The sequence below is a fragment of the Cricetulus griseus genome (assembly GCF_003668045.3).
Source record: "Cricetulus griseus strain 17A/GY chromosome 1 unlocalized genomic scaffold, alternate assembly CriGri-PICRH-1.0 chr1_0, whole genome shotgun sequence".
Classification (NCBI taxonomy): Eukaryota; Metazoa; Chordata; class Mammalia; order Rodentia; family Cricetidae; genus Cricetulus; species Cricetulus griseus.
Window position 1 is genome coordinate 198,493 of NW_023276806.1, and position 27,164 is coordinate 225,656.

The following is a 27,164-nucleotide window of genomic DNA, read 5'->3' on the forward strand; positions in this document are numbered from 1 at the left end:
TTTTCTGCAGTGAACTCATTTTCAAGAATGTAAAACTTTTAAGAAAACATGGACAAGTAGATAATAAGTATACCAGAACTTTTAAGTTTGCTTTTGTCTTAAATCCCTCCCCCAACTCTATCCTCCACCCCTTGAGGATATTTACAATCTTCCATGACACATGCTCTGTACCTTCTTGGTTCAAGGAAAACACACCTACAGCATTTCAAATTAACTACTGACCCTTACTCTCACACTATAAACAAACCCTTTTCAGAATCTCAATTGCATTGTGTCCACATTGGTTAAAGCTGGAAGCCTGGTGACCTCATGTGGTGTTAGCTTCTCCCATGCACCAACAGCATCCGCCTTTCTACTCAATTACCCTCTTTGGTGCCAGAGGATTGCTACCCAATGAACATACACAATGGGCTTCTGCTTCATTACACTAACCAACAGCAGGATAGAAATAAGCAGAAGAGGAATAAACAAGCTAATTTATCATGAGGCCAGAGAAAGTGTTCACCAGTCTTGCCACAGAAAATGAGTGGTTAACAGGCATCTCTGCAGTTTGAGGTGATGCTTATGATCTTACAGATTATAGACTAGCTGCAACAGAACCTCAGTGATTCAAGAATTTTTCAGATTGTCAGGTATGAATACAAGCACACAAGAATCCCCACCTTGAGAATTCAGGGTTCCTATATAAAATCTATTCAACCATTATTTGGGGAAGCTCATATAATGGGAACTGACATTCTGATAATTTGCCCCAAGTGCTCAACCTGACTGTGGGGCCTCTGTTATTCATCATGAACGAGGTGGTCAGGAGGGACCCAGCCTCTTTGTGAGGAGGATCTGGTGCCCCCTTCATTAGGCAAGGGCACAGCGGTTGATTAAATTAACAACTTCGGAGGGCTTCAGTCCCAGTTCCCAGACATTAGCACCATCATCCAGAACAAATTAAAGTCTCACAGCAATTAAGCAGATTTTGAAAATGAATTTCCCATGGTTCAATGGCTCAATAGCAATCTTGAGTTAAGTAGTAATACAGAGCTTGAAGGAAAGAGGAGGAATTGCTAAATTTCTAAAGTAATGTGCAGCTGGCAGAAAGACAACAGAAAGCATCTGTTAAGTGTCTCTACTTAGTGAGACTTTGAGTTCCAGGAACCAGAAGTGAAAAAAGTAAAATTTAAACAAAATTGTTGCATTAAAATGATGAATTTTAGAAAGATTTATTTTTCTATTTGTAATTCCTTTAAAGTTGTTAATTTCCAATTAAAAATTTAAATAGGAGACAAAATTTATTTCCTCTCATCAGATTTTAAACTCAAACCACAGTCTAGGACAATCCACATCTCATGGATCTTTTTTTTTAAGAGTTTATTTATTTATTTATTTATTTATTTATTTATTTATTTATTTTTGGTTTTTTGAGACAGGGTTTCTCTCTGTAGCTTTGGAGCCTATCCTGGCACTCGCTCTGGAGATCCTCCTGCCTCTGCCTCCCGAGTGCTGGGATTAAAGGCGTGAGCCACCAACACCCAGCCATCTCATGGATCTTTACAACAGCTTTTCCAGGACACTGAGTGAAAGGACTAAGACTAAAAATAAAATAGTCACTGCATAATTTTAAGGATTCAATATTTGACAGATCCTGTACTAAAGTGTTTTAACATCTTATTTAATCTTACAGTAATCTTATGAGATAAGCCTGGTGAGTCCTACTTTACCCTCTGTGAAGAATACTTTCAGACTTGGATTAAATAATTATTCACGGTTGCATAACAACACATGGTGGAGCCAGAACTTGAATCCACACCTGGGCTGTAGCTCACTGGTAGAGTGTGCTTGCTTTGCATGCTCAGAAAATAGGTTCAATCTCTAGCATTATAAATAAATAAGTTTAAATTTTAAGCTTTCATTTTAAATCTAGTCTTTCAGTCTCAAAGAACAACCATATGTCTGCAAAACTCTTAGAAAAGCAGAAAAGCAAGTTCCCATTTTTAAAGAGTTTTTAGTCAAACTGTGGGGCTTCTAAAATAAATCCTTTCAGAACAGCCTTCATGGCACAGAAAAAACACATCTAAAATAAGTCCCTCCAGAACAGCCCTAGTGAAGCAGAAGAAATAGATTTGCTGTGTAAACAAAACAAATCACACATTTTCCACTCTCACTCACCATGTCTATTTCATTATTCAAACTTTGGAAATAAATGCACTAGAGAATAACCCATTTATACCTAATTATCAAGTATGGACAAGTAACCACAGTCAGTTGTCTATGTTTATGCCCAATCAAAGATAAAAACACATAAACAAGAGGAAATGACCATGAACAGTGACCAGGAAGCTTGGATCAAACTATATGCTGAACCTTGGTCTCCTCTGGGTCTTAGTTTCCACAATAAAAGAGAAGGTCCCTTTTCAACTCCAAGAATAGTACATTTATTCATACCCAAGCATACATACCATGAGGGTATGCATGAACTTTTGTAACATGATCAAGAAAAAAATAATAAGCCTTATCTGCATTTAAACATGAAAGTACAGCCTGGAATACAACATTGCAAAATTTAGGTGAGACCTTAATGAACATCTTTGATATCCTTGCAGTAAGTCCAAAGTACAAGACATTTATCCATGCATTTCTTTAGCCATATTCCTGGTACTCATATAGTACTTGGCTAAGTTAACAGCTACACATCAAGATGGAGGTTAAATACACATATGTATATATACTATAATTTATGTTATTGTTATTTTAAAATTCAGATGGTGATAGAAATGTATACTGGTAGAGTGCTTACCTAGCATCTACATGCCTCTAGTACCACAAAAAAATATTCTGACAATACAACTCTATAAATAGTTAATACTCCAATAGCTGATATCATATTGGTAAAAAAAAAATCATTATTTTCCGTCAAATTTGATGTCCAAAAGTCTCTATGATATATTATGCATTTGGAAGAGGAAAAATGTCAGCCGGATAATGACTCCAGTTTTATATTGTAAAACAGAAGTTCAGCTAAGGCTTGTGTTATAACAAGCAGAGAAAGAACATGTAAGTCTTTAAAATTTGTTACCTAGGCTTACCTATGCTATGTACAACCAAGTATACTGGCACAGGATTTTAAATTTTGGGTGAAGTGCTAGTGATTTAATCCAGGGCCTGTCTGAGCTATATTCCCAACCCCAGGCCAGAATATTAAAAGAAAACTATTTAAGATTCAAATTAAGCCTTGTAAAGCTATTAAAAACTAAAGCAAAAGATAAAAGAACCACTGTGATTACCAAATATTTGAATGGCATACTTCTCAAACTACTGGTTAGCACAGACTATGCAAACAAGGTCAGAAAGCAGTGTTGTTGGGTTTCTAGTAGTACCTAACCCACTGAGAAGAAAAAAAATAAAACACAGGATGAACACAAATATATACATGTGTGTGCTAAGCATGTACTTAGTGATAACTTCTAATCCAGAAAAGTGGTTCTCAGAAAGTGATTCCTCTAATGCCTATGATCAGGCACACTTGGAACAAATGCATAAGTAGCACTCTCACTTAAATTCCATTTTCTGCCTGTAAGTTCTTTAGGTAAGGAAACCGAGACTCACAACACATTAAAGTTTTGCCTAGGTTTCAAAGGAAGTCTGATAACAATTAGATTAATCAGATCACTACCATTGGTTGCTACAATAAAATTCCTAGAACTTGAAAAAATTTGAACAGAAGTATTGGTTCATTTTTCTTTTATTTTCTCATACATAATAGGAAAGTGTTCTCCTATAACTGAGCTATAATCCATGTCCTCTTTTTACCTAACTTGAGACAGGGTCTCACTAAATTGCTGAAGCTGGCCTTGAAGTCACTCCCCAAGTAATAGTGATCCTTCCATGTTAGCCTCTTGAGTGCTGACATAAAGGCTTTCTTTTGAGCCACCAACCAGCTCCCAAATCATGACACATATGTATATATATAGAGAGAGACTTATTAGTTATGAATGCTCAGCCTTAGCTTATGCTTGTCTCACTAGCTCTTATAACTGTTTCTCTCCATCTACACATTGCCTCGGGGCTTTTTTACCTTCCTTTCATTCTGTATATCCTACTCTGTGTCTGTCTGGCTGGCAGGCAGCTGCCTGACTGGTTGGCTCCCAGGAATCTCTCTCTCATTCTCTCCTTTCTTTCCTTTCCTTTTCTTTTCCTTTCTTTTCTTTTCTTTCCTCCTACTTATTCTTTCTGCCCATGAGCCCCACCTATTTCTTTACTGCCTAGCTACTGGCTATTCTACTTTTTATTAGACCAATTGGGTTCCTTAGACAGGCAAGATGAAACAGCAATACATCTTTACATAATTAAAAACAGCATAAACAAATGTAACATATCTTTGCCTAATTAAACAAATTCAACATAAACAAATGCAACACACTTTCACATAGTATTCCACAACATAAACAAATGTAACACTTCTTTACATAGTTAAATTAATATCCATAGCAACCCAGGTTTTCAGTAAACAGAAACCATCATATGAAAAACCTTTAGCTACCATGCTGCTGTTTTATAGAATAACTATTTCTCAAGAATCCTTCAATACACCCAAGTAACCAGCAAGTACCTTTCTAAATTTTAGCAACTTTCTTAGTGTCAAGAGTTAATGGCTTACCTAAACAGAGCTGGGTAAGTCCTAATTCACAAAAGTTACTGTCTCATATGTATTTTAACCCTGGTTTTAATCAGAATCTCAGACATATTCATCCTTCTCCTAAAATACATCTTCTTGAGTGAGTGCAATAAGAAAGAAACACAATAGAGGATTTTGTTTTGTTTTTTGATATCTGTAAAAAGAAAAAAAGAAGGAAAAGAAGGGGAAAAAGAAGAGAAACAAAAGCTATTTAAAAGATGCTAGTGCTCTTTCATCTTAAACATCAACAAATTATCTTTTTTTCTTTTTTTTTCATCAGCTATTACACATTAATATCATATTCTCTTAGAGCAAAACTCTGTTTTGCCCGAGCATGCACAAGAGTGGTGCCAGGGTCTCAACAGACCTGTACTCTCGGTTCTATGCAGCCAGATGCTGAAACAAAGATAGCTCAGGTCTGTTGCAGCCACCCCTGTCTAACAATATGAAGAATCTGATCTTTTCCAAGTAGAGACATGTTCTGTAACTGATAGCAGTTTGTCCATAACCTCCACAAGAATTTTATCTATAACTGCTTAGCCCAAGATTTCAAAGCTAAAGCAAGAATCTGGTTCACACAGAAGAATCAGCTTAAGAGAACAGAGCAAAGAAAGGAATGTGGGGGTGTGTCTTTCCCATTAGAGGCATTCTACTCAGGGCAAGTTACAGCCTAAAGGACAGCATAAAACATGTTGAGAAGCAGATTAAAAGAAACTGGACCTCAAAAATGCATGCTTGAGAAGGCTGGATTTAACCAAGTTGGAACCACTTTTTGATTGTGATAACCTGAAGGCAAACATGCTAAGTAGGGAGAGACTGAAAGTTGATACCATGTTAACTAAATTACATGTTGCTTCATGACTGTCTCATTCAAGCAACAAAAGACAAAGGAAAAAGAATTTACAGTACAATCCATGAGGTTGGCTCTATTACTGTAGAACTTGGAAAACACTGAGTCAACCATTTTCAGATCAATTGCCTTTTTTTTTTCTAAACAAAAATTTTAATACCTTGCCAAAACTAACATAGTTGGCTTGATCTTTCCTGCTCTCTTACACATATGCATTTGTGGTTAAAGCCCCTGAGCTATGCAAGAGAATTAGCCAGAAGTTTAAGGATGTCCTATAATTTGCCAGTTTAATTTTTTTTTTAAAAGCACTCCTTTTTCTGAGACTATAAAGAACATACAACAGGAAGGAAAAAAGGCAGCAGAAACTTGAAAGTACAGGATTTAAATGGGCATGAGCTTGATGTGCTAGCTCAGTGTGGGGGTGTGAGTGACACCAGAAAAAAGTAGGTGTGAGAAATTCAGCCTAGCTGTGTCCTGAAGGGATGTTTGCACAGGCCTTGAATTTCCTTTTCTGGACCACATTTGCTATCATCTCCTTTGACATCTACACTGCCCTCTGTCCTTTACCCATTGCACTCAATACCTTTTGTATGGGCTAAAGCCAAGGGCTACTCTTCAGCACTCATTTCCCAAGTTTCCTGTAACGTTCATCTACCTTTTGCTGCATGATTCCATGTCACCTAGGAGGCATTTGAATTTGTCATGCTTAGCCCTCCCCAGCATGGCTTATAAGCATGGTCATAATCACAGTGCTGGTATGAGGCTTGTTATGTGTCAGGTATTGGAGTCATTTGTTTAGGAGGTTAAGTCATTTTGGTACTCAGGTAGCAACTGAAATGCTTAGCTTGAGGAAGGAACATGAGCCAAAAAAAGGGACTGAGCTTTCACATCATATTTCATCAAAGGAACCTCACCTTTGTCCCTTTGTGTTTCTTAGAAACAGAAGGGATGTGGATGGGACAGTGGGAGAAAAGCACTGTTTTGTTTTAATTAATTTGGGGGGAGTTATTTTTGGGGTGCATGCTGCAGGAGTGAAGGGTTTGTTGGAGGGACTGGAAGGCAAGTGGGCGTGATTGGGGTGCATGATGTGAAATTCCCAAAGAATCAACAAAGAATTAAGTTTAAAGAAAAAAATATAAAACTTAATGTGTAAATACAGCAATGTACTTCTTGGCATACATTATTGATTGAACACTTTTCTCTGTGGGAAATTACATTAGAAAACAGCCTAGAGCTGGGTGATGGTGGCACATCTTTAAACCCAGCACTTGTGAGGCAGAGGCAGAGGCAGAGGCAGAGGCAGAGACAGAGGCAGGTGGATCTCTGTGAGTTCAAGAACAGCCTGGCTTACAAAGTGAGTTCCAGAACAGCCAGAGCTAAAAGCAAGCAAGTAAACAAACAAACAAACAAAAACAACAACAACAAAAAACCAAATCAGCCCAGATAGCAAATTATACTGGTGGAAAATTAAAGAACATTTGTAAAAATCTTTAATTTTCTTAATTCTGCGATTTTCTGAAATTGTTAACTTCTGAACAAAGAAAAGATCAATTTTACAAAGATGTAAAAAAATCATTAAATTAGAAAAATTATTTAAATGGGCCTGAGATTCCCAAAGGATACCCTATCTTGGCATTGCTAAGATACTGCTTTGGTACTATAATTAGACTTCCTTTATCATCATATAGATTATTCTTCACTTCCACGTTATTCAATAAATAATTATGAGAAATCAGTTACAGTTTCCTGTTTCTTATTATACCTCTCTGCATTAAAAATCATATCTATTTAGACCCAGAAGTCATGATTTAGACAGGATCATTTAATTCTGGTTTGTGATATCAGACTGACCAGAATCTACTTCCATGCTTGATGACACAGTTAATCTTGAAAATTTTTACTAGAACTGTCTGCATCTTGATTTAATTATATAATAATGATATAGTAAAATGAATAATAAAATATCAATCATGGCCCAGTGCAAAGGTTCAGCAGGTAAAGATGTTTGTCACAAAGTCTGACAACAAAAATTCAATCCCTGGGGCCTACATGCTAGGATAGAACCAACTCCTCCAAGTTGGTTGTCCTCAGATATACACACATACAAATACATACAAAATAAATAATTTTTTAAATTGTAATACCATTAAGAAGGCTCTTGTGGATTAAATTATACAAAAATCTGGCACACAGTGTACATTCAATACATGTTCAATATAATATCCTATTCATAATTTTATTTCAGTAGGAAATATTAGCTAATAATTTGCTGAACAGCAAATAGCTTCCAATTTTGTTATGTTTTCAAATTATCAATATATAAGTGGTTCTGAGAAACCTCATCATAAGAAATTTTCTGTTGATAAAGAGGGGCTCTTGTCTCCTGTGACTCCCCTAATTTATTGAGGCTCTAAGTCATCACTTAACAATCCCCAGGCAGTACATAGCCTTGTCCTGAGCACATTATGGGCCGTGTGAAAGCACTTTGGACATTACACCAGTGGTGCACCTAAGTTTTGAGCTAAGGACATTCTACAAAACTACTTTATGGGGGAGATAGGTATGAATCTTTCCTCAGTCAATGCATATTTAACAATAAAGGTTGCTAGGAATAGTAGCACATGCCTTTAATTCTAACACTTGGGAAGCAAGAGGTAGGCAGGTCCATCTGTATTCCTGGTCTGCATAGGGAGCTCCATGCCAACCAGGTGTGCATAGTGAAATCCTGCTTTAAAAACAAACAAAAATAAATAAGTAGTGTGAAAAAATAATAATGTGGTGGTGGTAGCGGTGGTGGTAGCAGCAGTGGTGCACACCTTTAATCCCAGCACTCGGGAGGCAGAGGCAGGCGGATCTTTGTGAGTTTGAGACCAGCCTGGTCTACAAGATCGAGTTCCAGGACAGGCTCCAAAGCCACAGAGAAACCCAGTCTCGAAAAACAACAGCAACAACAACAACAACAAAAGCCAAGTTATTTTAAAATGTCAACTAGATAAGGCAGGGTTTATAGGCAGATTTATAAACCTCACAAAACTGTTCATAATTACCTGAAGGAAATATTTCTCATTTTACTAGGGAAAGAAAAATTGCACTAGAAGGATAGATGGGAGGTACTAACCAAAGCAGAGAACAATTAGAAACTATAAGCATAAGCATTGTCTTATTGTAGTAATTAAGTTTAACTTGCTAAAGCCAAATAATCTTATTTTAATAATGAAAAATGATTAATATAAGTGAATTTATAAGGTTACACAGACTTACATAAATCACAGTAGTATGATTCCTCTAGGAGCTAACAAAAAGAGTGAAAAAGTATAGTTTGATCAGTATGTAATTTTACAAAGTAAAAAGCATAATCAAATATGCTTGAAGAAAAATATGACCAGTATTAGCCAAAAACCAATTAGTACTTTTCAAGATTCTCACAAGACAGCCTAGTGTGGTGAGCCATGCCTCTAGTCCCAGAATTTGGAATACAGAGGAAGGAGGATCAGAAGTTGGAAATCACCCTTATCTAGTGAGTTCAAAAACAGCCTGTAGTACAAGAGACTCTCTCAAAAAAGCAAATCAAACAAAAGAATCTCACCAGATACTTGAATACTTCAGGATTACAACGAGTCCAACATTAATAAACATTAAAATGCAACACATACAGCAAAATTAAAATCTAATTTACTGACAACTGTGTACCCTCTATTAACCATGATTTCACTCAATTTCTCGAATTTCTGCAACTTTCAAATGAATAACAGCAGCAGACAAATGCTCATGAAAATGAATAACAACCAAGACTATCAACAGTTTGCACTTAATAACAGCATAATAGAAAGTTCTGCATCCTTGACAGGCCTGTTTGAGAAAATGTAAATGAGTTAATGTAAATAAATGTAAATGAGAAAATGTAAATGTAAATTGAGTTAAATGTATATGTCTGTATCTCTTAAACATACTGTATCTTCAGCATTTAAAAGAGGGGCCATTCACATGACTTTTGACAAAAACAATGCTTCTTCCCAAAGAAATTATGACTGGTGATTTGCTTATCTTACTTGCAACTTAAATTTGAAATATTCTTATTTGTGGACTTGTTTAAAACAATTTAATCATAATCCATTCTGTTCAGTTGTAAGCTCTGCTCTCTTCGTGATTTTTGAAGATGTGAAAGTGACCTGTTTCTTCAAACATCATATCCCCAGAAATGATTAATCTGAAGCTGAACCAGCTACACATGATAAGCCAGGTGCTCAAGTTCATGATGTGTAGTGGGCTGTGCTCCTGTTTCATGACACATCGTCTCCTCCCTCCTCCCACCACTCCTACAGCTGCTTCTCCATGAACTAAATTTATCAATTATGAAACCAAAGAAAAATCATTTTAATATTGTTCAGGCTTGGTTTTCAGGAGGGTAAAATTAAGCTATACATTTCAAAACATTTTATTTTCCTCTTGGGACTCTTAAGTATTAAATTAATACTAAACATTAAAAAAGCTAGTCACTTAGTAAGATTTCTGAATATATAAAATAGCATATACCTAATTTTATAGTGTCTCATGTAAGATATTTCTTCCAGAGTCAGTTTGTAAAATTCTATCAAAAGTTCAACAACATATAGACACTGACACAAGAAAAATATAGAACGCCAGCTGGAAAACAAGCAAGCAAGCTAGGTAATAAGGCCTTCAGGATACAGGGCATTTCAACTAAATCAAAACTCAATTCCTTCTATTTGTTTTTATAACTACTTTTAAAATTTTCCCCTTGATTTTATGAGGTTACAGCTGAATATTAGTCCAAATGTCAGATAAAACTATGAGTACTAAAAGAGTCACACAATTAGAGATGAAAAAAATCTTAAATTCACATATCTACCAGTAAGGAGAAAAGCCTATTAGTTAAGTGACTTGCCTGGTCACTTTGAAATTCATAATTTTCTATGGTTGCTCAGGGGATTTGTACTTTTGTTTTGTGTGTGTCATGTATTTCCAATGGGAGCTTTCCCATAAGATTCCCCTTCCCTGAGATGCCATGTTTTCTGTCATGCAGGAAAACAAGGGTCCAAAAGTAACACAGGGGGCTACAGTTCAAAAGGAACAGCTGCCTTAGGAAGACTACTTCCTGATCAATATGCCTGGTGACATTGAGTGAAAGCAGAGGTTTCTGATCTTTTCCTTGTCTTCCTAGCCTACAAACTCTTCTTTCAAGTACTGATTCTACAAGTCCACTCTGAACAGTTTCATCTACTTTCAATTAGAGAAGCTGAGTGGAAAACATAGCATGCACCTCTTGTTAATATACATTTACTGTATTTTGATCGTCTAGAGAGCTTAGGTTACCTAAACTTATTTAAGAGCAAAAATGCTACTCTCCAAGTGGAAGATGTAAAACCTAAGACACCATTCAGTATGGGCTACATCTAATCTGTTCCATCTCAGGACCAGAACTGAGGACAGTCGCTGCAGCTGGGGGAGAAGGAAAGTAAAACAGTAAGGTTATGCAAAAACTCCCTCTAAGAGATGTTTATAGAGAGATGTTTCTTTTCCAAGGAAAGTTAGAACTACAGCAGTTTGTTAGTTCAGGAAAATCTGTTTAGGCAGGGCCTGCAGCTTCAGTAACCAAGGGGAGGAGGATGGGGTGGGGTGGGGAGAACAACCTTAGCACTACTTACTTCAGACAAACTCTGGTTTGAACAACTTCTCTAACTCTGGTCATTCTACTATCCAGTAGACACTTTCGGGGCTCTTGGATCTCCTCTGTGCAATAGTGAGGTTCCAGAAAATATGCTAATTCCAGAAGTGCTCCGGGAAGCCTACAACAGGAAGCAAGAGCTCTGTGGGCTCACATCAGTTTCATGGGGGAGTGAAGTGGGAGGTGGGGGTGGGCCTGCAGAGACAGGAAACTGTAATGGCTTACTATGTGCAAAAACCTCAAAGGGGAAGGTCAGACAAGGATAATAGGCCAATTTAATTCTGAAAGCACAAGGTGCAAGAAATTTTATTATGGTCTGCCACTGAAATCACACAAGACCCAATAGCATCTAACTGCAACTGCTCATCAAGGGAAACAAGAGGTGTAATTGTAACCGCGGTATAATCACCGTGAGCGAGCCTAGACTGCTGCTGCCTACAGCTCCCAACAGAGAAGTATTAGGAGCCAGAAAAATCCAATACAGAGAAAAAGAGATTCTACACGGCGTAGCAAAACAAAAGCCAAAACGTGTGTGTGTGTGTGTGTGTGTGTGTGTGTGTGTGTGTGTGCAGTGAAAAAGCTGTTTAGCTGTGTGTGTGCGTGTGTTTGCACGAGCGCATGTGTTTGTGCACTGAAAAAGCTGTTTAGCTGTGTGTGTGTGTATGTGTGTTTGTGCGCGCATGTGTGTGTGCAGTGAAAAAGCTGTTTAGCTCTGTGTGTGTGTGTGTGTGTGTGTGTGTGTGTGTGTGTACAGTGATAAAGCTATTTAACTCACACGAAGGACAGAGCTTAGAAAACTCTGGTTTTAACATGTACTGGATCTCCTCTAAAAACTCCCTTCTTGAAGCTTCTCCCACTCTCCTTTGTTTAAAACTGTTAGCCTCAATGTTACAAAGATTGGCAGCAGCAGAGTCTCTGGAATGCGAACCTAACACACCCGAGTCTAGAGGCAAAACACCGCGCCCATGACTCCCGGCCAGTCTGGAGAGCTCCTGCGTGACCGAAGGCCTCCCGCAAGGAGCACAGACCCCACCCCCACCCCCATCCCAGTCCCCGCGCCAGCGCTCTTCCACTCAACTAAGAGCAACAGCCAGCCCCAAGGAAGCCAAGCCTCCCAGCCGCACCCGCTCCGAAGTTGGCACTGAAGTTTGTGCAAGATTGTCCGGAATCTTGAAGAGGAAGGGACGTGAGGTGGAATGAAGGAAGTTGAGTTTTCCGAATGGATGCCGAGGCACAAGGTCGGCTACCTCGGAAGCCTTTTCGGCTCACGAGGTCGGGTTGGTGGGCACTGGGAAAATCTCCCTGGCGCCGTTGCTGGGGCTTGGGAGCTGTCACCTGAGGGCAGCCCAGAAGGGAGCAGGAAACGTCCTCCTGGCGCCAGAGGAGGACCCCAGGTTTCCGACTCACTGGATCTTGGGGCTCAAAGCAGAGGGGGAGGGGAGATGGCAGAGGGGACAACAGGCAAAAGCAACACCTTTCAGAGGGGCTTTCTGCTACGCCCTCTCTAAGTTCGTGCTGGGAGGGCCAGTTTTCTCCCAAGCCACCCTAGTCCATCCGGATTCGTGTCCTCAGCTCAGACCAGTCCACCACCAGAGGTGGGTGGGTGAGGTGTGGAAGCTAAGGGATAAAGGTTGAGACCCTAAATGCTGCCCTAGTCCCTCGCCGAGACAACCCAACGCATTTACACAAGCCACAACCAGTATCAGCTCACGGCTGACACAGGGCGCAGCTACCGACTCTCCTGTTATTCCTAATAAAGTCGATTACGTTGCCCTCCCGGAGCTGATTGGAAGGGAACGGAGAGGGAGAAGGGGGCGGGTAAGGGGAAAGAGCAGGGGGAGCAATCAACTTTGCGACCCAGCACTTCCTCGCGATCCGTCGCCATGCTTAAGATCCACCCCCACCCCCTCCTGCCTTTCAAGTGGATACTGAAACTAGGCCAAAACTTTTCCCCTCCTTTTCTCTTTGCCACTAGACTGGATTGTGCCCCATGGAGCCCCATGGAGCTCTGCTTTCTTAAGCACAATAGCCGGACTAATTAGATCATAGAGGCAAGGCAGCGATACTGTAACAAGTAGCCCAAGAGGCAAAAGAGGGAAGGGCGGAAGAGAGGGAAGGGGGAAAGTTTGCAGCTCTTACACTTACCGATCAAGCCTCCCACCAGAAAGGCAACGATTTGAAAAACCAGCAGAATCCCTCCAACAATGCAGAGCTTCTTGGTGCTCATGTTTTCTATAATTGCCCCAGCCATTTCTGCGCCCCTCTTCTTTTCTCCTTTAGGTAGATGTTTTAGATTATGCTTTCGCTTCCCCTCTCCTTCTTCCTTGTCCTCTTCTCCTGGTGCTGCAAAACTTCAAGGGTGCGATAGCACAGAAGAGATGGGATCCAGACCGCAGGCTCCCGCGCGGATCCCTGGGCGAAGCCGCTGGGGCTCCTCAGATGCCCAGAGCTGAGACTGCGGCCGCTCGGCAGCCAGTGGACGCTTAAAGGAGCAGGGAAGCGGATCACATGACACGCCTCCCTCTCTTTCTTCCTCCCTCCCTCTCGCGTTTCCTCCCTCCCTCCCTCCCTCCCTCCCTCTCTTCCTCAACCCTGGCCCGCCAGTTCAGGGATCTGAGCTACCGCCAGCTCTGTCTACCGCTTTCAGGTCTGGTCTACAGCTTGTCCGGGCAACAGCTGGTATATTGAGGGGGGTGGCTGGTGTTGTTAAATGGGCTCGGCATAAACAGCCTCTCACATGTTTCTTTTTCTGGTTCACAAAGTATGGAATTTAAGTCATTAGTGGGCCTCTTTGCAAACCCTTAAGTTACACATTGAATCCACACCACCACCAACCACTGGAACTCTAGGAAAGAGGTGAATTTACAAAAGGAATCTAATGAAGGTTAAGTCAAAGTATAAAGAGAAGAAATCACATCTCGGTTTAGGTTCCTTCTGCCTGGCCCTAGCCTGGGTTATACCACTCTAAATACCCCACTAAACTGCCCTTCAAGGAGCCTGACTGTCCAGCCAAGTCAAACATCTGTTCTTTATTCCACCCTGGACTTCGAGTCTTGATCTTGACTATTACCATAATGCTTTAAAGTTAATTCAAAACCCAATTTGTTTTTAAAAACTCTGTTTTGTTTTGTTTTTTTACACCACCTCATATTCTAAGAGTTGAACCCCTCCAATCCTGCTTTCACACTTTCACCTATGATAAGGTCTTGTGTATGCACATTTATATTCTCTACTGGCTAGAAGGTCCTGAGAGATTGGGACCAAATTCAAGTCTTTTTGTATACATACCATCCTCTACCCCACCCCACACCGCCCCAGTGCCTAACAAAATTCTCACACTAGGAGATCCTGCATGAACTTTTGTGGAATGAACAAATGAGGAATGCTTAAGCAAGCTCACAGTTTGCATTTCAAAAGCCTGAAGGATCTTACTTGGGTTAGATAGTACACATGTTAAGTAGTACCAGTCAGAATTTCAGGTGGGTGGTCACAGCTAAGGAGGCTGAGTAAGGAGGATTAGGAGTTTAAAACCAACCTGGATAACTTTGGAAGACTCTGTCTCAAAATAAAATATAAAAAGTGATCTGGGGATGTGGGAGATCTTAGCATGTGGTATAAGCCTCTAGATTCAAACCCCATCAGAGACAGAGGAAGAGAAAACAAAATGTTAACTCTTTGAGAGATGTGTTTATACTTATACATGACTTCCAAGGAAAAGTGGTGGACACTGAAAGTGATTTTTTGGTCAGTCTGTCCTAAACACCAGGACCTGGCTTTTCCATGTTTAATTAACTGTCTATTTAACCAATACAACTCACATCACACCTTAGCTTTATAAAGGTACCACCTTGTCTTCTCACAAGTTTTCCAAAGCCACCAGCAAGCCTGATTTCTTGCTTCTTGTCCTCTTCCTGTGAAGGGACTATTCTAAGAACTGTCCTCCTCTGATCTACGCCTGCACCTGCGTATACAACACCTTGAAAGATATACTACATAAACAAGGTCATTCTTAGTTCCCAACTAGACCAGACTCCTAAAGACAGGTATCAGGTTTTGTCTATATAAAACGTTGTTTCCTTGGTCTCCAGCAGACCAGGGCTGTAGCTGCTTTTAATTTACTGCTTCTTCCTTCAATTCTTTATTCAATAGTTACTGCCTTAATATATTTCCCTCTTTCCTTCCTAAGCACTAGAGGATACCAAAACTGCAAGAGTATTCTGAAGGATCTACAAGCTACCTGTCATTCACTGTATAATGATTACCTGCATTGTAATTGACACCTGGAACTCTCAGAAGGGAATACACAGCAGAACTGCTATGGATAGGAGTGTTCAGAAGTGTTTGACTGCTCCTTAAACAGAGACTGTAGATCATTGTCCTTCTTTCTTTAAATTTTCAGAAGACTGTATCATATATGTGTAATAGAGAAAAGGGAAGGAAGAAAAGGAGGGAAGGGAGGAAGAAAATGATCTCCTCATTCCATGGGGTCCTACGGGATGCTCCACAGTGGAAGTGCTAAAACTGGTGTCCATTTCTTTTGGCTCATGGTCTTTTTAAAATCACCTTTCTATAGTCTGCCCATGCTTTATCAAACCTCAGCATAAAATCAGAAAAAGTCTTAGTTACTTTTCTATTTCTGTGATAAGGTCATGACAAAGGCAATTTATAGAAAAAGGCATTTACATGGGTTTACAGATCCAGTCCACAATTATACAGCAAAGGCATAGCACCATAAACAGCTGATCCCCAAGTAGGAGGCAGAGGGAAGCTAGCTGGGAATGCCTGAGCCTTTTGAAACCTCAGTTTTTACCCCTAGTGACAAACCTTCTCCAACAAGACCACAAGTACTATAATAATTTTTTTATAAAAGTTCTACCAATTGGGGACCAAGTATTCAGACATATGGGGGCATTCTCATTCAAACTATCACAGAGTGGGACATTCTGACTCAAGCCACCACAGGTACCTTGGCCTGATTCATTGGTCTTGACTAGGAAGGCTCCTTTGCATGTAATGGAAAGCTTTGAGTAAACTTGTCATACTTTTCTTATAAAGTGGGTTTTGTGATAGGATTATCTCCACAAGAAGCTTTAAAAATTTTAATTTCTGTTGTCTTTGTAAATATTAATAGTAACTTTCAGATCATCATTTTCCAATGTGATAACATGAATATATAGGAAAGAAAGCTCCTTGTCCCTGTATCACTAATCAGCTCTAAGGCTCAATGTTCTCACCTATAAAATAGAAATAATAATATTATCATCATTAAGTATATTCTTAGTAAGTCATAAATACTTGTTATTTATTATGTTAAGGAAACATTAATTGAATTAATAATCTTGGCCAGGAAAATAAAACTAGGAACTAGGCATGTAGTTCTGTTGCTAAGGTGCCCACTGAGCAAGTATAGAACCCTGTTTTGTTTCTTGGTTTTCCAACATAGGGTTTTTCTGTCTGTAACTCCCTAACTGTCCTGGAACTCACTTTATAGACCAGGCTGTCCTCAAAGTCACAGAGATCCACTTGCCTCTGCCTCCTGCATGTTGGAATTAAAGGTGTACATCACCATACCTGGAAGAACCCTATTTTTAATCCCAGCAATGTATACACTGGGTATGGTGGCATACAGCTATAATCCCAGTGTTCAAGAAGGCAGATAATTAGGAAGATCAGAAGTCTAAGGTCATCCTTGACTAACAAGGCCATATATGGGATTTGAGGCCAGCCTAAGATACATGAGCTCTTGTCTTAAGAAAAGAAACTAGTAAGACTGATCAATGATTAGTTTTTCTCTGATGTAACATTTGATCAAGTTATGAAAACTTTTTTAATGAGTCAATATCTCAATATCCAGCTTCTGTATACTCATGACCCTCCTGTTCTGAACTTCCCAATGCTACTATTACAAGCATGTGTCACCACAACAATCCTGCAAATACTTATTGAAGCATAATTTTAAAGATGACTAGGGGATTATTTCCGTTTGACAATGGTACTAGTAAGGAAAAATATTTAATACAAAATTATGAAGACCATGTAATGAATGCTAACATTGAAACATTTTATCCTAAAAATTGCTCTCTGAGCCAGAGAGATGGCTCAGTGGGTAGAAGAAAACATGGAGGACCTGAATTTGAACCCCTAAAATGTAGATAAAACAAAATCAGGCAAGCGTGTACATGCCTGTAACTCTTGCACTGTAGAAGGCAGAGATGAGAGGATTGTTGCAGTTTGTTAGCTACCAGCCTAGCTCTAAGTCAAAGGAATGAGGTGAAGACTAATAAAGCAAGACATGTATGTCCTCCTCTGGCCTCTGCACATAGGTGTGTGGGTATGTAACGCCCACCCACACTCACCCACACATGTACACACTGAGTTGCCTCCAACCACCAAGGAAATACTTATTTTGAGTCATCAGAGAGATGATTCCAGAGATAAGCATAGTGTCTGGAGAGGTGCCTAAGCAGTCAAAAGCATTTGCTGCTTTTTCAGAGGATCAGAATTTGGTTTACAGCACTCAAGGTGGATATCTCACAACTACTTCTAATTCCAGATTCAGGGAATCCAGTGCCCTCTTTCTGCCCACATGGGCACCTGACGCGCGCATGCATGCATGCATGCATGCACACACACACACACACACACACACACACACACACACACACACACACACACACCCCAAATAACAACTAACAAAGGGCCTGGAGAGATGGCTCCACAATTAAGAGCACTGGCTACTCTTCCAGTTCAACTCCCTGCACACACAAGCCTTCTAATAACTGTCTGAAAAATCTAGTTCCTGGGGATCTCTGGATACTGAATATACATGATACACAAATGTATATGCAGGCAAAACACATAACATAAAAATATTTTTTTAAAAAGATATTAGCATACTTAAAGCTCAAAATCCAACTCTAATACCAGAAATTGATCATTCTACTAGACTTTAAATTGAATAGCTTTGCTATTCATCATTTTATTTGAAGTTTTTGGCATATGGCAAGTCTTAATTTGTGAAACACATGTTTGCTGATCAATGGATATCTGAGAATAGATAAAATCCCTCTCCTCTCTCCGGGTCCCACACAAAATTTGCTAGCTAAATTTTTTATATGATCTTTATATACTAGGCTATATATTTCACATACAGCCATGTTTGTGGTGTGGTATGTTGTAACCCCAGCTATCTTTCAAGTTCCTTAAACAGAAGAGAATCCTGAGTGTAGCACAACTCCTGGCACAGAGAAAAATTCAGGTCCTTCCTTCGAGAACCAAGAACAGTGTGATGTTAGTGTTTTTTGCAGAAGATGATCTGTAGAGATCTAAAATAATTAAGTACACCTCTTTAAATACCTAATTGACTTCTCAGAGGAATCTAACAAGAACAGAAACCTACTATGAAGCATCTGCTCTCACAGGTAGATTTTATCCATTAAAAGCCCACAAGTTGGTGCTTCTCTCTCTCGCTTTCTCTCTCTCTCTCTCTCTCTCTCTCTCTCTCTCTCTCTCTCTCTCTCTCTCTCTCTCTCTCCCTGTGTGTGTGTGTGTGTGTGTGTGTGTGTGTGTGTGTGTGTGTGTGTGTGTTTCCATTCTACCAATCTCTTCCTTTTCAAGGGACCTCATTGTTTTATTTCATCTGGAAACAAAGGATATTTCCTAGTACATCCTTTCACACACTAACCTTACAAAGGAATTCTTTAAATCCAAACACTTCAACCTGATTTTCATATGAAATAGTTTAATATACATCCCTCAGCTCCTCCCCTTTAGAACTCAGTTCCACATAACATTTCTATTTCACCTTTCCATCCACATTCCATATGTATTTCAGACATTAGCCTTATTCAATCCTAGCTTTATGTCTTTCTAGTTATATAAACAAGGAATATGACTTACCTTTTAAATCTTACTTTTTTCAATTCTTTAAAAAATATCAGTAATACTGAACATGTCATGATAAACATTAAAGAAAATAATGTAATTGTGCCAAACACAGAATAGGCATCCAGCAAATGTTGCAATTATGAGGGAGGGAGGCAGTTTCTGTTCCCAGAGAGCAGAACAAAACAAAACAAACCATAAATCCACTAATTATAGTCTCTCTTATTAAATTACCTCTTTGAACCCAGGCAACCTGGAAGGGCAGGTAAAAAACTTTATAGGTTTCCAGAAGCCTCTTAGTGTGATGCAGCCAGTAGCTTGAAGTAGCCAACATTTTGTTGTTTCCCAGGCTTGAAAGAGGCTGCAAGGGAGAACTGTTGTGCCTCCTAAGTTTCAGATTGCCTGTTTTGGTTTGCTAGAGTAGAGGTGGAGCAAGGACCTTATTCTCTTTTGTCATATAGATATAAGATCCAAACTAACTGCCCCCCAACATCCTTATGACTATTTGACCTCCCCAGAATCTCTGTACTACGTTATCTCACAGATTTTCTCTCTGTTCCTCCTTATGTGTGGCAGCAGTACACAGGGACACATGCGTCCTGCTGACAAACAATACCCTGCACCATGCCACAGAGTTACTGTATAGGTTTTGTGAATGGGTGAATGATAAGTGGACAAAGTCCAGTCCTTAGCTGCCAAGAAACTCAAAAAGCTCTTCCTCCCTGACACATGGATGCCTAATGACAGAAAATATACCTTAGACAGCCACAATTCATGTCCTAGCAAGGGAAAAACCAGCTCTGACATAGTCCAGAAGTCCACTGCTACTCCACCAAAGTCATTGCAGGGTATCTCAGAATTACTATAAAGCACATCAGAGGCAATATTACGATGCAATCTATGATGCACTGATTGCAAGAAACTTGGATAGCTGAGAGTCAGGGACAGGTAATTCCTATTCATCCCACACAGTAGAAGCAAACAGTTTAAATTGGTGATGCCAATAACAACTGAGTAGCAAGGAGACCCTGTGATTATTGTTTTTGCTGCATACCAGCACACCTGTTAAATACATAAATATTGACATTGATCCATGTAACTCTTCCATCTTATGAAATAGGCTCTTTCGTCAGCATTCTGAAAAGGACAGTTGGTTCACACATTGCTAGTAAACTAGGGACCTAAAATTCTCAAGTAGATGCAAGATAACGTTCATCTTATTACCAAATACATCATTTGAGAGGAGAGAACTCAACAGATGCTTCCTCATGTAGAAGACCCTGTGACCTAGTCTCAGCTTTGTTCTCCTTCATGTTGGCTCTACCTTGAACCTACCAAAAGAGACAACTTAAAGAAAATACCATGCAAGGCTATGAAAGTAAGTAGAAATCAAGCCCTGCCATCCCCAGGTATTCATTCATTCTCCTTTTGAGTTCCAGAAAAACTTTTCTTGCTGTTTCTGGGATAAGCATTTAGGAGTTTATAGACCTCTCCTCTCTTCATGTCTTACTCTTGTGTGTTCCTCATGACTTGGCTCCCATTCAGAGGAAATTTCCTCCAATGAACCTTATTGACAATTCTTGCTTTGTTTGTAGTATTTTCTGCTAAGGTATTTTCCAAGGTAAAAAAAAAAATCAATGTTCAAGTTAAATGACTCTTACAAGTAATTTTTAAGTATAATTCCATAGTGTGTTGAATGCATCTTTGATAAATACACAATAACAGAAGAAATGCAGCATAAATTAATTTTGACTCAGATAATCTATAAATTGCTACCTATTTTTTATTATATTGTTGTCATGGTGTGAATTTTTCTTTGCTTAAGAGTTCTAGGTACTGAGGGCCTTACCCTGCCTGGGGAGTGGTGAGGGGATGGCTAGGGGCAGGTGGGATGTTGCGGGGAGGGGAGGGAGAGGGAGAAGGGATTACATTGAAACAAGCTTGTTCCTAATTTGAACTAATAAAAGAATTTTAAAAAAGAGTTTTAGGTACTTCACAAATATTTATTTAATTTATTTATTTATTGTGGGGGGGGGCTTCATGCATGCTATAGCATGTGTGTGAAGGTCAGAGGACAACATATGGAAATCAGTTCTTTCTTTCTTCCATGTTGGTTTGGGGGATAGAACTGAGTCACTGGCTTTAACAGCAAGTGTCTTTATTTGCTGAGCCATCTCTCCAGATCTTTTAAATATCCATTTTAAATAACAATTTATGTGGAAGAAGATTCACTATTTCTGATATATAACTAGCCTCACAGTTGAAATCCAAATACTTTGATGATACTTCTTTTCATTTTGCTCATAAACATTGTATGTCTATAAGATGTCTCACATAGAAACTTTTATCATCTTCTAGAATTTTCTTTTTCAGTATATTTTTGTTTCATACCTTACCTTAGTCTTTCAAGTTTTCCTGCAGTGAAAATTAAAGTCCTTCATTTTCCTATCCATTGCCTTCACTGACTTCCTCCCAACTTCTGGGATGTTTCCTTTGTTGGCTTTGGAACCTCACTTCTGTCATTCCCAACCATTTCACAATATATATTCTAGAGTTAGTGTTCCTCTGACTGTCTGGCAGATGCCACAGTGAACTCTCTGTAGATGTTCCTACTTGATGCTTTATAACATTTCCCCCTTCACCAGCTTCAGCAACTTTGCTTTCTCTTATTTTCTCTTACTGATCTAGCATCTATTTTCTTAAACTGCTTCCAGCTCTTCTATTCACTAGTATTTCTGAGAAGTTTTTCCTTTGCTTCTTTTCCTCTCAAAGTGTGTAAGTAGTCAGTATCTTTGAAATTTCCCTCCTACTTAAACTTCTGGCCTATACAGCCAAGTGTTTCTTTGACTTTTCTGCCTAGAGAAACCTTGTGTATCACCGAATCAAGTCTTTCCAGTACTCCAGTGACTCAAGCTACATAACTCAAAGTCATTCTTTGTGTATGACCCATACAGCCTGTCAGTTATCACAATAAGATCCCACTACCTTATTCATGAAGAGCTAGACATGCTTCTTTGCAAGGCTGATCCTCATCACCTTTTTAACTTGGACTGTAGAAGACCTCCTTTATCAGGTTTCCAGTCTCTGGTTTACTAAAATAGACAGTCCAGTGTATGCATCATTATAAAACACTAATGCATCTTCCTTACTTTCTGAATACAACTTGGCAAGGTTATGCATCAAGGTTGCCTTATAAAGGCCACACCAACAAAATATCACTGAGTAAAGATATCTAATATCTAATGATGTTTATACCCAGATTCTCTAAGATACTAGTTAATACTCATTATGTATAATTCACATTCTAGCCAGGTGGTGTTGGTGTATGCCATTAATCCCAGCACTTGGGAGGCAGAGTCAGGTGGATCTCTGTGAGTTCAAGACAAGCCTGGTCTACAAGAGCTAGTTCCAGGACAGGCTCCAAAGTTACACAGAGAAACCCTGTCTAGAAAAACAAAAACAAAAAACCAACCAGCCAAACAAACAAACAAACAAAAAATCACATGTTATCTCAGACCTTACTTCTTGTACCTTAGCTTTTGGAACAAATCAATTAATCCTATAGAAGTATCACCACGCTACTATCTTGTAATGTTCAGCCTGTTACATTACTTAATTCAAAGACTGGTTATCTAGAAACCCAATGTGAACCACCCCCAAATATCTACTTCCTTGTCAATGTTGTTAACTAAAACTGAGAATGTCAGAAACCATAAATAAGTGTCATAATAACAACAAACACTTGTACATACTATGTGACAGCCCTTGTGTGAAGTGAGGAACATGTGTTCAAGTATACAACCCTTAGAACTAAAATATCACCATAGTGTGAATCTCAGTTAGTTGTGATGAGGACTAAATGTTTCAAGTGTAGCCACACCCTATAGATAAATACAGTTGTTATTCTATTTCATGCAGTGTTCTAACCACAAGAAAAGCTTTGGCTCAGAAGTGTCAATAATTTATTCAAGATTGTAAAGCTGATAACATTTAAACTAAATTTTTAACTCACTCGGTAAAGTAACAAAGTCCAGACACTTAACAGTTAATATATTCTGGTTTTAACTCTAATAACAGTAAAGTAACAACCCTTAAGGTCTTCTTTATTCCAAGCACTGATATATTATGTATGCACATATATTTACATTAATATATATTATATATATGAAATAACTAATTTTATAGCACCTTTTATGAAATAGTCAAGATTTTTTCTTTGGTTATCTTTGTACTCAAGATATGCAGAAAAAATTCAAACTGATATACCAGAAAAACTTGAAAATGAATACTTATTTCCAAATATTATTAATTATTGGACTTAGCATCACACATAAAAAGAAAAGCCTAGTGCTTTCAGGTCTTGAATTATGGGGCCTCTTGTAGTATATCAGTACGTATTCCCAGTATAGGAATGGACTTTGGGAGCCCTTTTCACATAGAGGGATACTCCCTTAGCCTAGACACATTGGAGAGGGCCTAGGCCCCCAAAGGATATGACATACTCTGAAGACCCCCCCATGGAAGACCTCACTCTCACTGGGGAGCAGAAATGGTATAGGTTAGGTAGGATGTTAGTGGGGGGCAGGGTAGGAGGGGAGGGAGACGGAACTGGGATTGACATGTAAAACAATCTTGTTTCTAATTTAAATTAGAAAATGGAGGGGAAAAAAAAGAAAGAAAATCTGATAAAAAAAAAGATAAGTCTAGTCTTTTAAGAAACATTTGAGAATTCCTTGAAATTTTAGATTACTCAGATCGTTTAACACAAAGTTTTAGTTATCTTCTAGGTATGAAAGTTAAGGCATTTATATTCATTCATCCATCTTCCTATTTCAGCAACCATTTATTGAGCACTTTCATAATATTTTTTCTGTTACTATAACAAACTCATGAATTCAGATAAATAACACAGAACAGAAGCTTATTTGGTGGTGGAGCACTGTGACTGCTCTGCTTGGCATCAGGTTTTCTTGCTAACACTGTTGAGGGTATCACATAGTGGGGCAGATAAGACCTGTCTTCTTAATGACTCTTAATTCTAAGTTTCCCCCAAAATCCCTACCCCTAAATACTGAGAAACTGGAGATTAAGTATTCACATATGAACTGGGGCTACATTCAAATCACAGTAACCAATTTGTGCATTGCACTAGATCTACCATATACTTTGAATTTACTCCCTATGACCTTGGAGAATTCATTGATATCATTTACACCTCATTTCTCTTCATAGTAGCAAATTTGTATGATTGTTGGCTGCTAGGATTTCTAGTTTTACTATACATTAAGGACTTTGATCAGAACCTAAAGGACTGCCATAGTAGCAGCAATATATGTGGTTATTGTGTTATTGCATAGGAATATGTTAGCATTTGGAACGGGAATAAGGAGATAGTCATTTATCTTGCGTTAGAGAAGAAAAAGTTTCACTAAGTCTTCAGAGAAAAACAATCATTTTAGTTGTTATGAAATATAATAGTTACTTTTCAAACAGAGAAAACTATGTAGATGGATAAGTTCAGAGAATAGTAATAATTATGGTCTAGCTGAAGAGTTGGTACATGTGTGATCCTGGTAAGTTGAGCTGAAGTCCTATAACCCTGTAAGATAGGAACACAAAGACTGAGAAAAAAATGTTGTCATTAAGATTATACATCTCTGAAAGCTATCATTTTAAATCATGGTTATTACTAGACTGGTGATAATAACACCTTCCCTTTATTTGTGTAGAACCATTTTCATACAATTTTAAGATGCTATCTCAGTAATATTCACAACCTTGGAGGTCTTTCCAATTATAATTATCACTATTGTCCATAAGAGAAAGCAGTTACACAAGGAAGGGAAGACAAACATCAGAGTTGCTCAGAAGTTACTGGTTGGTCTAGAAGTGAGAGTCTGGTTTACTTCAGTGTTGACAAATACAAAATCACACCATTTCCAACAACCCTCAACACTCCCTTCTTCTGTTTTTCTTTAGAAACATGGGGCATAGTGCTATTGTTGAAGAGGCTGGTGTAGAGACAAAAGACAGTCAGAAATAGTGCTGAGCACACAGAACTTAAGAGTGGAATGGATGTGCTGGCAAAAAGTTGGGCTGTTAGCCAAGAGGAGACAAATGTTTGCTTTAATTTTAAAGTTATTGTGTAACCAAAGTATATACACCACAGCTAATACATTGCTGAATTTTTGAATATGAATATTGTATTAATTTGTGAGGACTGCCATAACAAAATACCATAGGTTGTGTAAGTTAAACAACAAAGGTTTTAATTTTTCTTAGCTCTGAGTCTGGAAGTCCAAGATCAAGTTTCAGGCTCTGGTTGCACCCGTCCTGTGACATCCTTTTTGTACAGCCTCCTGTACAAAAGGTCTTTGTTAAACTAATCATCCCTTAATAATCTTATGTTCAAGCAGGCTTGCAGCCTGAGGTATTAAGGATTTTATATATGAGTGAAGACACATAATTCAGCCATTAACAAAATCAGAGATGAGATGTAGCCATCTCAAAAGGCTCTTCCATGTTACCTCTATTGCTAGCTAATCTTCTATAATCTTAAAACTATACAAAAATTTCACTTTTTTCTTAATCCCAGCACTACAGAATGAGTGCCGGGAAAGGCTCCAAAGTTACACAGAGAAACCCTGCCTCGAAAAAAGAAATTTGCTTTGCATACCTATCACCATAATACATTTTCCTATTTTTTATTTATTTATTATGTGTTTATTCTGTGTGTGCTTGCTCATGGGAGGGGCACCTACCTGGCACAGTGCATGTGTGAACATCAGAGAACAGTCTTTAAGTATGAATTCTCATTTTCCACCTTAAAGCAGGGTTGGTTCATCACTACTTAATCTAGATTGGCTCAATCTATATGGAAGTTTCTGCCTCCCATCCTTCTGTAGAAACATGATAGGATCATAGACACTTGCACTACTATGTATATCTGAGTTTTGTATGAATTCTGGAGGTCCAAACTCAGATCATTGGGTTCACATAACAAGTGAGTCATTAGAGAGGAACATTTGTTCCTCTCTAATAAAATACCATGTAATCCACCATGCATTGCATATAATGTTTGTTTATTTCATTTAGTGTATAACTATCTTACAATTCATATAATATTTTTCATTTGGGAGTATTATTAATTAAAGTATTATAAGTATTCTTCTAATTATCTGTTGGTAGAGTTATTACTATGTATTGCCCAACATTATCTCAAAGAGGGTATGCCAACATACACTTATATGAGCAATGTGAGCTCCAGTTATTCTCCATATTCACCATCACTCAGTATTGCTAGTCTCAAATTTGAGTCATTCTGGTGGAAACATAGAAGCACATCCTTAGGGATTTTAATTTGTTTAACTATGATAACTTTGGTTACTTACATATGATTTAAAGAAATATTTAATTTTTAAATATTTAAGCTGGTTGCCTGATGGGGGAAATCCTTCTGTGTATATGTTTGTCTTATTGGGTGATAAATAAAGCACAGTTGCCAATAGGGAAGCAAGTTAGGCAGGTCTAGGAGAGAAGGAGGATCATGGGAAATATAATAAAGAGGAGAGTTGCCATGTGATTCCTGGGAAGAGAGGACGCATGCCACTGGCATCCTTGATAAGATAAGTCTTTATAAAATATATAGATTAATGGTTATGGTTGATACTTAAGACAGAGCTAGCAAATAAGAAATCCTAGTCATTGTAACTAATATTAATCTCTGTGTGTTATTTGGGAACCCTAACGTGGCATTGGAACCCAGGCAGCTGGTGGAAGAGTTATCATTACAAATGACACCCTCAACGTGTGGCACAGATTGCCACTTAAACCTTGACAAAAACTTAAAAAGGGATTTTAGAAGCAAAAGAACAGAGATGAGCATGACTTCTTGGTAGCAGCATTTTTTCGGGAGGTCTCTGTTTTGCTAGAGACAAGCATAGACTCCAGTGGCTCCCTTAAAGGAGGTTTCCTGATTCAGCATAAGCAGAAAAAACCACAGGGCTCTTTTAAGAGGCCCTGCTAACAATTGAATGATGTGTACGAGCAGCTGGCAGTGGCAGAGACCACATCTCCAA

The 27,164-nt window shown here is 38.7% G+C and overlaps 1 protein-coding gene across 2 annotated transcripts in view; it reads right to left on the bottom strand.

Annotated features, from left to right (window-relative positions):
• The window catches only part of Wls (Wnt ligand secretion mediator), a 121,084-nt gene extending 107,389 nt beyond the window's left edge, over positions 1-13,695 (bottom strand). The window contains exons 1-2 of one of the 2 annotated variants that reach the window (XM_027395220.2): positions 13,348-13,695; positions 11,183-11,323 (exon numbers count right to left, since the gene is read on the bottom strand). Coding sequence is in view for 1 of the 2 variants with exons in the window: in XM_027395219.2 (XP_027251020.1) it covers positions 13,348-13,453 (106 nt within the window). In the remaining variant the exon portion in view is untranslated. The remainder of the gene's footprint in view (positions 1-11,182; positions 11,324-13,347) is intronic. The other variant, XM_027395219.2, reaches the window with a different exon arrangement.
• Between the last annotated feature and the right edge of the window lie 13,469 nt (positions 13,696-27,164).